Source organism: Manis pentadactyla, chromosome 4, assembly GCF_030020395.1.
Source record: "Manis pentadactyla isolate mManPen7 chromosome 4, mManPen7.hap1, whole genome shotgun sequence".
Lineage (NCBI taxonomy): Eukaryota > Metazoa > Chordata > Mammalia > Pholidota > Manidae > Manis > Manis pentadactyla.
Window position 1 is genome coordinate 176,039,319 of NC_080022.1, and position 13,832 is coordinate 176,053,150.

The following is a 13,832-nucleotide window of genomic DNA, read 5'->3' on the forward strand; positions in this document are numbered from 1 at the left end:
GTGAAAAAGGATCTAGATATAAAGAATCCATATGACTCATTAATAAGAAACATTTTGAAAGTGGGCAAAAAACCAACACTTTACCAAAAAAAAGTGTTTCATAAAAACACTTTTATGAAAAGATGGTCAAAATCTTTCATCAACAGAAAAGTGTAAATGTTTATCACAGTATCACTACATACCTACTAAACAGGCTAAAATTAGAAAAAGTGACAATACCAGTGGTGACTGGGATTTAAAGTCAATGAAACTCTCATATATTGCTGGTGGGAGTGTAAAATGGCACAACGACTCTGGAAACTAGTTTGGTAGTTTCTTCTAAAGATACACACTTTCCACATAATCTAGTAATTCTACTCCTGAAAGAAATGTGAACACAAATACATGAGAACACTTCAAAACAAATGTTTATAACAGCTTTATTCATAATAGCTCCAAACTAGAAACAACCCGAATTCTGTTAGCATGTGACTGGAAAAACAAGATGACACAGCAACAAAAAGGAATGAATTACTGGTACAGTAACATGGGTGTATCTCAGAAACATTAAGTGACAGAAGACAGACATAAAAGAGTACAAAGATGATTCCACTTAACAAGAATATCTAAAACAGGGAAAAGCATTCTGTTATAACAGAAATCTGGCCAGTGGCTGCCTGAGGTGGATGGTTGATAGGATGGGCATAGGCTGCAAAGAGATACCAGGGAAGTAGTCTGGAGTGATGAGAATTTTCTGTCTTGATTGTGGGGGAGGTTGCACAAGGGTATATATTTGTAAAAACAAACCCAGGTTAATGAACACTTAAGGAGTACCTTTTATTTGTGGATGTATATAAAAATGATTTTTAAAAGAGCAACTATAGAGAACATGATTGTTAAATAATGAGTGATCAGTTACAAATATATTAAACTGTTAAAATTTAACTACAATGAGATACCATTTTATGCTCATGTATTAAAAAGCCTGACGATATCAAGAATTGGTGAGGGGCGTAGGTCAATATGAGAATGTAAATTAGAACGTCCATCTTGGAAAATTGTTATTACCTAAAAAGTTGGTAATGTGCCTATTCTACCACCCAGCAATTGTGCTTCTAGATATAGCCCAAAGGGACTTCTGCACACATACAATATTCAGAGCAGCTTTGTTTGTAACAGGAAAAACTGGAAGCTATTTTAAACATCCAACCTAGGGAGAACGGAAGTGTAAACTGTGGTATAATTAATTATGCACCAGAGTGTTACACGGCAGTAAGCCTGGTTGCATTACATATAAAATTAATGTCACCAAAATTAAGCAATAAAAACAGCAAGTTACAGAAGAATATATACAGTATGTTCTCTTTCTATAAACTTCAAAATCAAGCAAAACTAAATAATAAACACATGAAGTCAAGCTAAAAAAAACAAGCAAGACAAACTCAAAATTAAGGACAGTTTTCTCTGAAAGGGAGGGAGCTAGAATCAGAAGGGGGTGAGTTTCAAAGTTATGTCATTGATGATGTCATTTTTCTTAAATTAAGTGGTGAATATATGAATCTTCAATTTATTAATAATCTCCAAACCACACATACTTTATATGCCCTTCTGTATGCAGATATATTTCATACTGAAACATTTAAATGAATTTTTAAAAGGAAAATATCACATTGGGCTAAACACTGTATTCCAACTACATGTCTCATACAAAGGACACATTAATACAGAATGGTTAAAAATAAAGGAACGGGCAAAGTTCTATCAGACAGGCAAACAAAAAAAGACACAAACAGCAATGCTACTGTAAGATAAATATGAACTCAGGGCAAAAAACATAAATAGCTTACAGCCTTATTTTATGCATAGATATTTATGTAATCCATGATGAAAATATTCTGTCACAAACCAAAATGAGATAAAGAGCATAGCCTCAGAATATACAAATAGAAATAACAAATAGAAATGCTTCATATATATATATATGAAGCATAATTTTTTATGACATTTTAAAATTTCATACAGTTAAAATTAAATCTTTTGGGCGTACCTAAAGATTTAATTTTTATGAGTTTTGACAAATACCTAAGTTGTGTAACCACCACAATCAAGATACAGAACCCTATCACCCTCAAAATGCACTCATGCTATCGCTTTGAGTCCTCACACCCCAGTCACTGGAAACTTTGATCTGTTCTCAATCTCTATAGTTTTGTCTTTAGTAGAATATCATATAAATGGAATCATACTGTGTCTGAGTTCAGCTCCTTTCATTAAGCATAATGTGTCTGAGATTCTTCAAAGTGTTAGGTGTATCAATTCTATTTGATTGCTGAGTAGCATTCAGTTTTATGACTGTACCACAATTAATTACTATTCGCCCATTGAAGGGCTTTTGGGTGGTTCCAGTTTGGGGGAACTATGAATAATGTTATAATGAACATTTGTGTACAGAATTTTGTGTAAACATATATTTTTATTCCTCTTGGATGAATACCCAGAGACATCTAGGTCATATGGTTTTTGTATGTTTACGTATATAAGAAATAGTCCAACTTCTTTTCCAAAATGGTTGTACTATTTTGCATTTCCTAATAGTAATGGAGCAAACAAAGGTCTTGTTGCTTTGCATCCTTGCCAGCGTTTGGTATTTGAAGTATAATCTTAACATAGCACTATCAATCTGTGACAATTGAGACACTCCAATCAAGTGTAAAATACAGAGACAGAGATTTGGACAATAGAATTAGAAAAAAAGATTGAATTAACAAATACTTCATGTCAGTATTTGTACATTATAGTGAAAACGCTTTCAAGGATCTGTGGAAGTTATAAAAATAGATCATATTCTCAGCCACAAAGAAAAATTTAATTCACTTCCCGATGCAGAAACTGTATGACAATGTAATAAATGTTGAAATAACAAAAGCTTAAAAATAATCATATAGAGGTTACAAAACACTTGACAAAATACTTATTGATTTGGAACCAAAGAGGAATTTTCAAAGGCTGTGGAAAATGATGAACATAAGATCCTTACTCTGCTACAAACTCAGACTGAAATGGTTTCATTATTACAAAAAACAAATTTTCCTTATCCAATTAGGAGGAAAAAAGGGAAAGAATTCCCAAGGAAAACAGTAATAAAAGATAACCAGGTATCCTGACTGTTCACTGTTCCCTCTCCCAGCTCTTAGAAGGCAGGGCCATATTCCCGTTATCCAGTAGTGAAAAGTGCATCTGGCTCACTGTGAGAACTCAATAGTTAGAAGCACGATTATTTTCCCCAAGTTAGGCTTCCTTTCCTTTGGGCTTCCAGAACAGGCTGTTCAAAGCTCTGTTTTAGCATTTATTAAGGCACTACAATTACATGAGTTTTGCAGTAACACCTGTCTCTTAAAAACATGCATTTTGTTTACCAATCTGAATGCGCCAAGCGATTGACATTAATTCATTTAATCATTACAACTTTTTTTGATATTCCTATTTTCCTATTCTCCTGTTGTCTCCGAAAGGTTACGTGATCAAGGTCAAAGAGCGAATTCATCACAAGGCCAGTATGTGGTTGCACCAGTGCACTTTCAAACACAAGTTCTTTCTACGGTAACAGGTTAATTTGAATTCAGAAACAAGATTAGTTTGTCATCTTTATATCCTCATCTCCAAACCGAGCTCCCAGCATGGAATACCTCAAACAAGTTACGCATTACTTGCGTTCTGTTGTTTGCAAAGTTTTCTTCTGACCGCTGTAGAAGCAGGAACTAATTACAAGCGGAGATTGAGACGCGGAAAGAAACGCAGACGATCTCGAGGCACTGGGTAACTCTTTCCTTGATTCTCATCTCTATGGTTGACATGAGGACCATTCTATACTCTGGAGGACTCAGCGAGCGTGACCAATCAGGAGGCCATTTTGCGGGCACGTGGATTGAAATATGACTTACTATTGGTTAGTAGTGGTGAAGCCCGCCCAACCACCCTGTCTACTCCTTTAAGTAGAAGCCGGGAAGCCACCTCAGTCTTTCCGCGACTGTGAAGCTGGGCAGGTGAGGTTCCGTTTGTGTTCGTGGCTGATCGGGCCGGGGCTCCAGGGTGGGATGTGGGGCGGGCAGCCAGCGGTGATGACATTCCAATCAAAGCACGTGTTAGACTGCTGATGCGGGTGATGCGAACTGGAGTCTGAGCCGGGCCGCTGCGCCGGTCGGGAGGAGACAGGCCTGCGGGCGCACAATCGCTCATTCTCCGTTCTCTTCGTTGCAGCTGCCGGCCGCCCCGAGAACGTCGGATCTCACGTTCATCCCAGCCCTCCGGTCGACCCTCTCCTGCACCCCTTAATAAAAAGTGGTTTGATTCTAGCGCTAAGGTGTTTTTTTGTCGCAGCGCGCTGCCTTTGAGCCCCCGCTGCGCCTGCGCGTGGCGCCGGGGGTCAGGCTGCAGCGCCAGAGCACGTGCTTGCGCATAACTGGGGCCGCCTGCCTGCCGCGGGCCGCCCTTTTAATCGTGAGCTACACGCAGCGCCAGGCCGCCAGGCCCCAGAAGTTACGCTGGGGTTTGCGGCGACTCAGCCCAGCCCTTGGAAGGCTGAGGCATGCAGGTTAAGCTAACAGCGTCCTGGTTGGGTCTGCTGGGCGGGCAGAGGAGAATCATGCTATGGCCTTCGGTAGTTTTAAGGACGACGGTACGCTTGACAGGAACGGGCTTTGGTCTTAGGCCGCATGGATTTAATCTGGCTACGGTGTAGCTCCGATCTATTTACAAATACCCTTTAGAGCCAACAGTTTATTTGGATCTTGTGCTAAGTGTGGGACTAAAGGCTTTGGGCAAATGTTTAAGCCTAAACAGCTCACAATAACGGGGTAGTTGGGAAGATGAATTACATTTTTATGCATTTCAGGGCACAACATAAAATAATATGAAAGAATAATCCTAATCTAGGTTCTAGGCGAACAATCTCGGGCTTTGGTGAAATACACATCAGTTCTGAGTACAAAGGTGCATGGGTTGAGGGCAAGGATGCCTAAGTGCGGGGTCAAACTGCTTTGGTGCTTAACTGGAGGAGACCCCCAGTTAACAGGATTACTAGGCAATTGCAGGTGTAAGATGCAGCTTAGCAGGCCTGACCCCCTCAGGTTTTTAAATTTGGGTTGAGGCTAATAGCACCTACTAAGGGTGTTGTGAGAACTACCTTGCAACCTTACAAGAGCACTGATGGGTAATCTGATCACCTAGGAAACAAACTACTGGTTAGCAGCTTAGGGCCCATGTGCCCCGTACCAGCTGTTAATTCTGTTACCTAAACAGGATTCAGTAGAAGTAATTTAAATGCTTATCTAGTATTTGACATTTATTTTGTGAAACAATGCAAGCAATTGTAGATGCCCACATACTATTTGATTAAGTGCAGTAGGGTAGAGTTGTATAATTTCCACACGGTAGTGCATCTAATCCTTTGCCTTTAGTTCCTGCACAAAAATGATAAACAGTGAAGACGTGGACTGGTAAATCTGTACAAGATGAAAAATCACAACAGTGCACTGACTGGAATGATCAAATTAAGTCAAATGTTTTAATGGTGCAATTAAAGTAAGGGTTCAAATACATTTTTTCAATATATTAATTTCTTTACAGTTATGTTCAGGCAAGGTGCTGTTTAAAAAATCACTATTAGCTTTGTCCACACATTACGTTACCAAAGTTACCCAAGGTAATTTTGATGCTGAATTCAGCTTTAAACAGTTTGTATTTTAAGTGTACTCAAAGCAAATGATACACGTAGAGCCCCCAAACTTGTAAACTAAATATTCTGACACAAATGCACAAAGTAAAGTTGGCAACATTAAAGGAGGTCACATTAGTTTAAATATAGTGTTTGATGTTGAGCAAACTCGGTCTTCACTCTAACAATGATAGAGGGTAGTTCTCCATTTTGGCTATCAGAAAAGGAAATGGCCCACAAATTGCAAAGCATTTAGATGCCTATGTAAAGCTTCCAGAAACAGGGCGTGCCAAATGGAAAGATGGTGGCTCTGGCTTTCTGGGCCCACCCCAGTGCAGTCATGTGCAGTGTTTGACATTTTCATGTATGCTCATGTTTCAGGAAAACATTTGGGATTAGAAACCAGGTGACTGTACCTCATTGATAAAAGGCTTGGCATGGTTTGATCTCATGGCTTTGCCTAATGTTCACATTAATCCCACTGTCCTCACCCCAGCTGAGAGTGTTAGTGTGTGAGTGTTCTATGGCTACTTGCTTCCAAAAGCACAATTTAATATGAAAAAAAGTAAGTTGCTATGCGTGTATCTTTATCACCAATGAAATGGTTCCACAATTCCACTCCCCACCCTCTAAGCATGTTACTGAATTGACATTATCTGGGAGTGGAGGTCTGCATCTCACAAACTAGGAGTGAGAAAACATTCCATTGTGCCCTGACTGGCTGAGGAAAAGCTGTGGAGGAGTCATGGAGGCAAAGGGAAGCCTTCCAGTTGTACAGCCACATTCTTGTGCTCTTTTGCCACAGAAACTGGTAGATGCCAAAAAGCCAGGGTGTGAGTCATCTATAACCTCTGAATCTGTGATGATTCTCCCAGTCTCTTTTGCTGAGTCAAAGCTTTGCAGTAGGCAATCCAGACACCAGACGCTGGATGCGTGGAATGACTGACACCTCAGTGGAATGGGCACCGGCAGGCAGAGGGCGAAAGCTGTGGCACAGTGCTACAGCAGATGGCAGCCAGGAGCCCCACACGTTGAGCCAGGTCTCATAATACTGGGAACGTCAGATCTTCACCCATCACAGCTGATCAGCAGCCTCCACTAGTGGGTCTTTGAGGAGGCAGGAGGTGGAGCGAGGGTCCATGGCCGAGTGCATTATAGGGATATAAACATCATCCATGTTTGGCATGACAAAAACTTTCTGCAGAAAGAAATTAAGGAGCAGCTGTGTGGGAGAATGCTTTGTTTGCTCAGGTTGTTGCACTATTTTGGTGATAATTTTAGGCTTTATACAATATTTAAAGTATGTATGAAACAACTTTTTCTGTATGTTCCACACTGATTCCTCTACCATATTTAGAAGGAGTTGGGGACTCATACTGCTGCACTGACACAGAACCCAGTAAGTCAGTTCAAAGGCAGAAGCAGACTGATTTCCTATACATACAATGACTCATGAATTGATAAATGACATTTTTAAGAGAACTGACTTAAGCTGCTCATAGTATTTCCAAATTACTATGTACAGAACACGTATTCCACGTGAATCTATCCTTTTAGGTCCTAGCAACAAAATGTAAGCTAATTTTTTTTCAAACCAGACAAAGCTATATACAAAAGAAATCCTACTAGAGTGAACACCCGAAGGATCATCAGTGAGTGATAGCGATAGCGCTTTGCCTATCCTGTTTATAACCTCAGTTTATATTAAGTGAATTTTGGCAAAGCAGGTAGCTATGGGGGTGCAGCAATTACCCTTCAATTTCCAACTTGTCTCAAAAATACCAGGGACCAGTCTCTGCCCCTCATCCCTTCTTTCGCTCACTGTACACTAACACCCCTAAAAGAGATGACCCACTTAAATTCCTAATGTAGGATCTAGGGAAAAGGAAAAAGAAAAAACTGAAGGTACGAGGTTGTCTTTCTCCTTTAGGTTCAAAGAACTCCATGTAGTAATATTAAGCTTCTCAGAAATTGGTTTTCAGTTACAGGTAATCTATAGCTTTTAAATAATAATATAATTGTTTAAAAGTAATAACTGAAACTACTGCAAAAATAAAACGGGTCTTCTTCAGAAGGTGAAATTAATTACCAAGTAAACAAACTGCTAATTCATAAAACCTTGAAAGACAACTGTGCCTCAAATACTGGTAAGACTGTGACAAAAATGGCTCATCCCAGGGCTCCACTGCTATTACCTTTGGTGGCAAAATGCAGAAGAAAGGCTTGCAGAATGAGCTCTGGCTTAGCAAACCCACCTTTGGAGGGTCCTCTGAACTACTTAATAGGGTTCTGTGGATAAGCTGCAGGGTTTTTGAAACAATACCTACAATTTTAACCTGTCTGATCACATGTGTACTTCCCTCGTATGAGAGCCTATAGTTTCATCAGTCTCAAGATCCTGACCCAGCCGAAGCCCGGAAGCTGGGTCCCACCCAGGGCTTTAGACATGGCGGAACACCAGGGGACACTGCAGGTTTACCTGAAACTCTTGCTCCAGTTTCTTCTCTATCCAGTCTGTCACATGAACTAAAGTCACCTCTCTCTCTCCAAGTTTTGGCCGCGCTTTCAGCTCTACATATGGCGGCTTCCGGAAACCATACCTTTTGGAAGAAGACAAGTAATAAACCACCACATTTAGAAGCAAAGAAAGGAAGTGGATGGGTACCAACAGCAAACGTTCCTCATTTACACAGGGCTTATAACTACTTAGATGTTGTCTTGGTCAGAAATCCGCTCAAAATACTTCAACCCTGCAGGTATGCGCGGTGAGCTCCCAGTGTCCCTGGCCCGCATGGAGGGCTGCGATGACCTGAGGGCAGCTCTGACACACTGGGAAAGCCAGTGAGTGCTGCTGGAAAAGTCTGCGACCCGGGCATTGTTTTCTGGTTCTTGTTCCTAAAATGACAAGGACCCTTTTTGTTTCTATTTTAATAAGAGTAGTGTACATGCCTTATAATCCCCAAGAATACAAGTGTACAGAGCAGAAACGGAAAGACACTGCCTCTCCCTGATTCTCACCCCCAAGACAGGACCTGAGAGAAGCGGAGTCAATTCTCCCCAGACTCCTGATATGCATACGTAAATACAAAACGTTCTATAACCCGCGTTTTCATTCCACACTCCACACCAGGCTTGTTATGGCTTCCCAGTGGAGCAGACTGCCACTCAGAACTGCTGGTAAAGTAGCCAGACAAGAGACTGCGCTATCAAGCTACATAAAAACTTCATCTGCATGGACCGATGTTTTAAAAAATAAAAATGTCAAGTTGCTATAAATGTTTTTAAACACTCTCAATACCTATCCTTATATCTTTATGGATCAATAGGAAATAGTTCAGCATTTGAGCACATACTGGGTAGCACTATCCTAGAGGCCTTTAATTTTATCTTCCACTGTAAAGAAAGAAATGTTGTCATCAACACTTGCTACTAAAAAAAATTTTTTGTTAGGATTTGAAGATTGTAAAGTATTAGCAATAGTTATTTCTGGATGCTTTTTTTCTTGTTTTTTTTCCCCAATCTTATTCTTTTTTACCATGAAAATGTCACTTTAAAAATAAAATCTATAAGATACTAAGTTTTTACTGGGAAACACCACTATCATCATCAAATCATTAGTTAATCCAAAACTTGTTTTCTGATCTTTCCCACAAACCCTTCTGAACACCGAGGATGGGTATCAGCATGTTGGTTTCACTCTAGGACAGACAACAGAGCTATCTTTTTCATATGAGTGTGGTTTATGGTACAATGAGGTCTCTTACACAACCTCCGTATATGCTTATGTACACTTTATAAGACTTGGAATGCCGATCTGAAGTGATTTTCTTCTGCTGGACTCATGAACAATTTACTGCAATGATTTTCCATCCTGGCTCAGTCTCCCAAGCCCTGAATCCTGGGGGCCAGGCTGGGCATATCTTTATTTTTATCAGGTCCCCAGGTGACTGGGATGTGCAGGGGGGCTTGAGACCCATTGGCCATTCAATGAGAACGCTTTGGCTAGACCTCCTACCACAGTTAGCAACACCCAAGCTCCTGCCTCCAGAACATCCAGCAGGAGGTATCCCCTAAGCACGTGGGCCTCTGCCCAATGCGTGACCCGCAGCTGGAAGGTGGGGGTAGAGCAGCGCCTATCTCCACAGGCTGCGGTGAGGACCCTCCAGGTGAAGCAGTTATGCCCCAGGCTGGGCAGAGAAGAACTCTACAAACGGCAGTTTTCCTACTGGTGGACACAATGGTCTTTGGAGAGGAGGAAGACCAAGAATACAGAGAGCTCATCCTTTAAACTTCACTTCCTGACCTTAGCTCTTCCTAATGCATGTGAATTAACATTTAAATGTGAATTAATCATTCACAGAAGAAAGCAGAATTGGATTTACAACTAACATTAAGACTCCATGAAGAACGTCTGAAAGTGCTTATGCCCAGGAGAAGGTCCTTTCCATAATGAGAAGGGTGAGCAGACTGGAATTTTTATGGGGACCCACTTGCCATAGCTGAGAGCCCCCGTACGCACCATATTCGGTCAGTTGGGGGTGGTGGGATGTTGACCGCCAAGGTTCCTCTACATTCTTGTACTTCTACAGTTAGCAGCAGGGGTGTATTGGAGACTTCTTCAATCTTCTTTTTAATGAACTCTGTTTCCGTTGCTTTCTGGAAATATTTTGACTTGGTAATTTTATCAACAAACCTCATAATCTTACTTGTTCGGTGACCTCCAACATACCTATAAATGAGGGACACAAACAGGTGTTCGTATAAACTTTGCTCCTTCACAAACAAAAGCTTTGTGGCTTTTTGTTCACCTTACTTTAGACCCAAGGTCCTCAACCACAGCACTGCTGACCCTCTGGACTGGGTGACTCCTGTCCTGTGCATTGCACAATGTTTGGCAGCACTCCTGGCCTCAACCTACTGTATGGCCACAGCACGCTGCCCTGACATTGCTAATGTCCCTCGGTGGCTAGTTGAGAACAACTGCTTTACAGGAGGAGTAGACACCAGACAGAACCCAAGTCTTGGCAATGGAGAGTTAGACAAACCTCTCACAGTGCAGAGAAGGCATCGCATTGTCCTCCTTAACACCTCTCAAAAACTGAATATAAATTTACTGTCTTCTTAGCAAAATCTCACCATCTCTTTACAGCAAATAAGAAATCATGCTGCATCGACAGGGACACAAAACAGTAAATAAATGACTGCCTTTTAGGTGACAGCATACTAACTCTAAGTGGCAACTACTTTTCACAGGTCTTAGGAACTTGTAAAGAAAAATGTTACACTGAGTGGGCATGCTAAGAAAGCAAGGTTTTTTATCAGGTCATACCTCCCATAAGACAGCCCTAAGAAAAGAGGTTGTTTGCCTTTTACAATCCTGCATAGCTCCACAGTGTCAGGAGCAGTAAGTGTACAAGTGTAGGGAAAAGCAACCATTCTTAAGGTCAAGACAGTAAATTTTAAATAATGCATACAAACTTTAGTATGAACTCCTCAGACATCTAGGTTCTCTCTTCATCTTCTGTAGTAGTTCAGAAGTGAATAGGATTATATTTTCTTACAAATGTTTCAGAATCACCTGCTTTCTTTATAATCTTAGTTTCTTCAACTCAGTTTAAATAATTAAAAGATCCTTACAGAGAGGCTGACTAAACACTCTGGTCATTCCACAGTCTAAGTAACAGACAAAGGGAGACCAGAAAAATGAACTCCATGACCCAAAAGATCAGCTAAGCGACCCACATTTTCAAAATTCACCAAAGAAATCACCTCAATGTTCAGCTTTACAGGAACTAGTGCGGCAACAGAAGCAAATTAAGGGGAGTAGTGCTCCCACTGAGCACCAGGGGGCGGTGGTGTACAATCTGTGCTCCTTCGGGTTAGCAGGCCCTTCAACGCTCCACAAGGCCCTAGAAAGCCACTGTGGTCAGAACCCTCTTAATTAAGGGCAGCTACATGGGTCTTTTTGTTTTGGGACCTAGAATTTTAAGCCACTGACTTTGGGTTCTTAATGCAAAAACTATTTGCTTGACCTGAAGGAGGAAGAAAGATCATGGGGGGAGAGGGGACAAAAGCTCGCTCCCAACCTGCCCTGACCGGCACCTGAGACCCCAGGTGGCTCCACGCACCCTTCAGCCCCTGGGAGAAGTGGTTTGTCTCCTGTACTGGGCTCTGGCGCGTCGTCTTCGTCGGAGGAGCCAGCGCTGGAGGATTCCTCATCACTGTCAGCCAGACAGTATGCCCTGGGCCTGCAACTGAACAGGGCAGAGTCAGCACCACAGCCTGCCCATCAGGCTCTGCCCAGAGAGAAAACACACGCTCCGCCACCACGGCTACACACGCTATCATCCTCCCCAACCCACCCGGCCGAGAAGAGGCCCAACCCAGGAGTCCCGAGATCGGCTGGTTACCCAGGAGATCCTTCAGTGCCAAGTCCCCTGGCAGGAGAGGGGCACAGAGGACTTGGGACAGGGACGTTCGATTTTGCGCATGCGTAAGGACAGGTGGTGAGAGTGTGCTGTGATTCACACAAAATGCAGTGATTCCACCAACTGGGCAGCAGTAGCCAGGAGGGAGGGTGAATGGCAAGAATGAGGGTTGCAAAGGTGAAGTGACAGCTTATGCTGGTGACATGACCACCTCTCATCGATGATGGGGATGTTTAGGCAAGTCCCTGACTAGCGGAGTTCAGCAACTGTGATGCTTTCTGGCCTTGTTACCTCTAAATTAGTTTAGACCCATGACTCCTTCCTAGTGAGGTTGTGTATCTTACCCCACACCTGCCCCAGCTCCCGAAGGTCACAGAAAAAGCCAACAGTCACAAGGTACAAATCTCAAGCACCCGACATGAGAACCCAGGGCCTTCCCTGGAAAAGCACACATTTAAAAATCACTACTAAAATCAAGTAACAAAAAAACCTCATCAGAAAGCAGTGTCCCTCATTAATCTTTCCAAGTCAGAAACTCGGTTTCCAGAGGCACGAAGGTTGCTGGATCACCAGCATGGTGAGTGATCATGGTCCCCTCTGAGGGCACTGGGGGTTCCTGGCTGAGTTTCAGCCCCACAAAGAACAGCTCCCCCCTGGATGGTGGCTTTGCTTCAGGAAGGCAGATGCACAGGGCCCATCTCCAAGGCTCAAAGACTTAATTGGGACGAAATGAACAAGAGACAGAATGGTCTCTGAACACTATTAAGCAACCAAATGGTTACTAAGCAGAGGCTGGGTCTTGCCTTTTTGAAAAGGACAGAATGACTGGGATTGGGGAGGGCAGTGGAGCTGAGGGCCTAGCTCCCTTGCAGGCGCAATCCCCTGGGGCTTCCTCTGATGCTGTCCTTGGGCCAGCAGAAGCCCAAAGTGGTAGGCATGTCCTGGCCAAGGAGGGCCAAGGGCACCGATGGCAGAGCTTGCACACCAGTCAGCATTCAGAAGGGGAGACTGAGATCTCCGCCCCTGAAGCAGGAGCCCGGCTGGAAGAGGACCTCGTGAGCATCCTCCCTGGCAGGACACACAGATCCTCCTCAGCCTGGGTGCTGAAGCATTACAGCCAGCCACTCCAGGCAACAGGCTTGAGTAGTGTTCAAGGGAAACTCCCTTGGCAGAAACAAAAGCCTCTTGTCCCTGGCCATGGTGACAGTACCCAACTAACTATTTCTTCCTCCATTGGAGGCCCGGCTAGTCCAGGAAATGCTTATGTGTCTTCTCTGGCCATGAAGCTACTTCAGAACTTTCCAGTTAGGCAGCCTTCATAGAGATCTTTTACATAAAATGCACATAGCAAAATATGATTCCTAAAAAGCCTAAATTGGGTCTTGGGATGAGTAACAGGGAGACAAATCCCCACAGATGACACAACCATCTCAGAAACCTATCTTACCTCTATCAGTATAACAACTTTGCTCCCTGACTCTCACACCTGGTGCTGCCAGGTAAAGAACCTGTGTCCTTACAGCACAAACAACTACCTTATGATCTGCGACCACAGTGAAACCCGCCGAGCCACCATCCCCTCCTGTTCCCACCAGTATCTGTCATCTGGCAGCCTCCAGACCTGGGACAGAAGATGCCAAAGGCTGAGCACTGCAGTGAGCTCCCAGGTTCCCAAAGTAATTCCGCAGAACAGAGAAGAGGACAAATTTTGT

The 13,832-nt window shown here is 42.8% G+C and overlaps 1 protein-coding gene, 1 long non-coding RNA gene and 2 other non-coding genes across 10 annotated transcripts in view; 3 read left to right on the forward strand and 1 right to left on the reverse strand.

Annotated features, from left to right (window-relative positions):
* The first annotated feature begins 2,570 nt into the window (after nt 1–2,570).
* On the forward strand, nt 2,571–4,331 carry LOC118919740 (uncharacterized). The gene is made up of 2 exons (XR_005027633.2): nt 2,571–4,022; nt 4,237–4,331. It is a non-coding gene; the product is annotated as an uncharacterized LOC118919740 (long non-coding RNA).
* LOC118919750 (small nucleolar RNA SNORD104) lies at nt 4,092–4,161 on the forward strand. Its single transcript, XR_005027645.1, has one exon. It is a non-coding gene; the product is annotated as a small nucleolar RNA SNORD104 (small nucleolar RNA).
* Nucleotides 4,332–4,357: 26 nt separating the features above from the next.
* LOC118919747 (small nucleolar RNA SNORA76) lies at nt 4,358–4,489 on the forward strand. The gene has a single exon (XR_005027642.1). It is a non-coding gene; the product is annotated as a small nucleolar RNA SNORA76 (small nucleolar RNA).
* Nucleotides 4,490–5,525: 1,036 nt separating this feature from the next.
* Nucleotides 5,526–13,832, reverse strand: part of TEX2 (testis expressed 2) — a 92,986-nt gene continuing 84,679 nt past the window's right edge. For 3 of the 7 annotated variants that reach the window (XM_036899944.2, XM_057501621.1, XM_057501620.1), the window contains 4 exons: nt 11,821–11,946; nt 10,212–10,421; nt 8,172–8,292; nt 5,526–6,890 (listed from right to left, as the gene is read on the reverse strand). In XM_036899944.2, coding sequence (XP_036755839.2) covers nt 6,768–6,890; nt 8,172–8,292; nt 10,212–10,421; nt 11,821–11,946 — 580 coding nt within the window. In that variant the 3' untranslated portion in view covers nt 5,526–6,767. Of the gene's footprint in view, nt 6,891–8,171; nt 8,293–10,211; nt 10,422–11,794; nt 11,947–13,832 lie in introns of those variants that run through there. The other 4 variants (XR_005027632.2, XR_005027629.2, XM_036899945.2 and 1 more) reach the window with 3 other exon arrangements.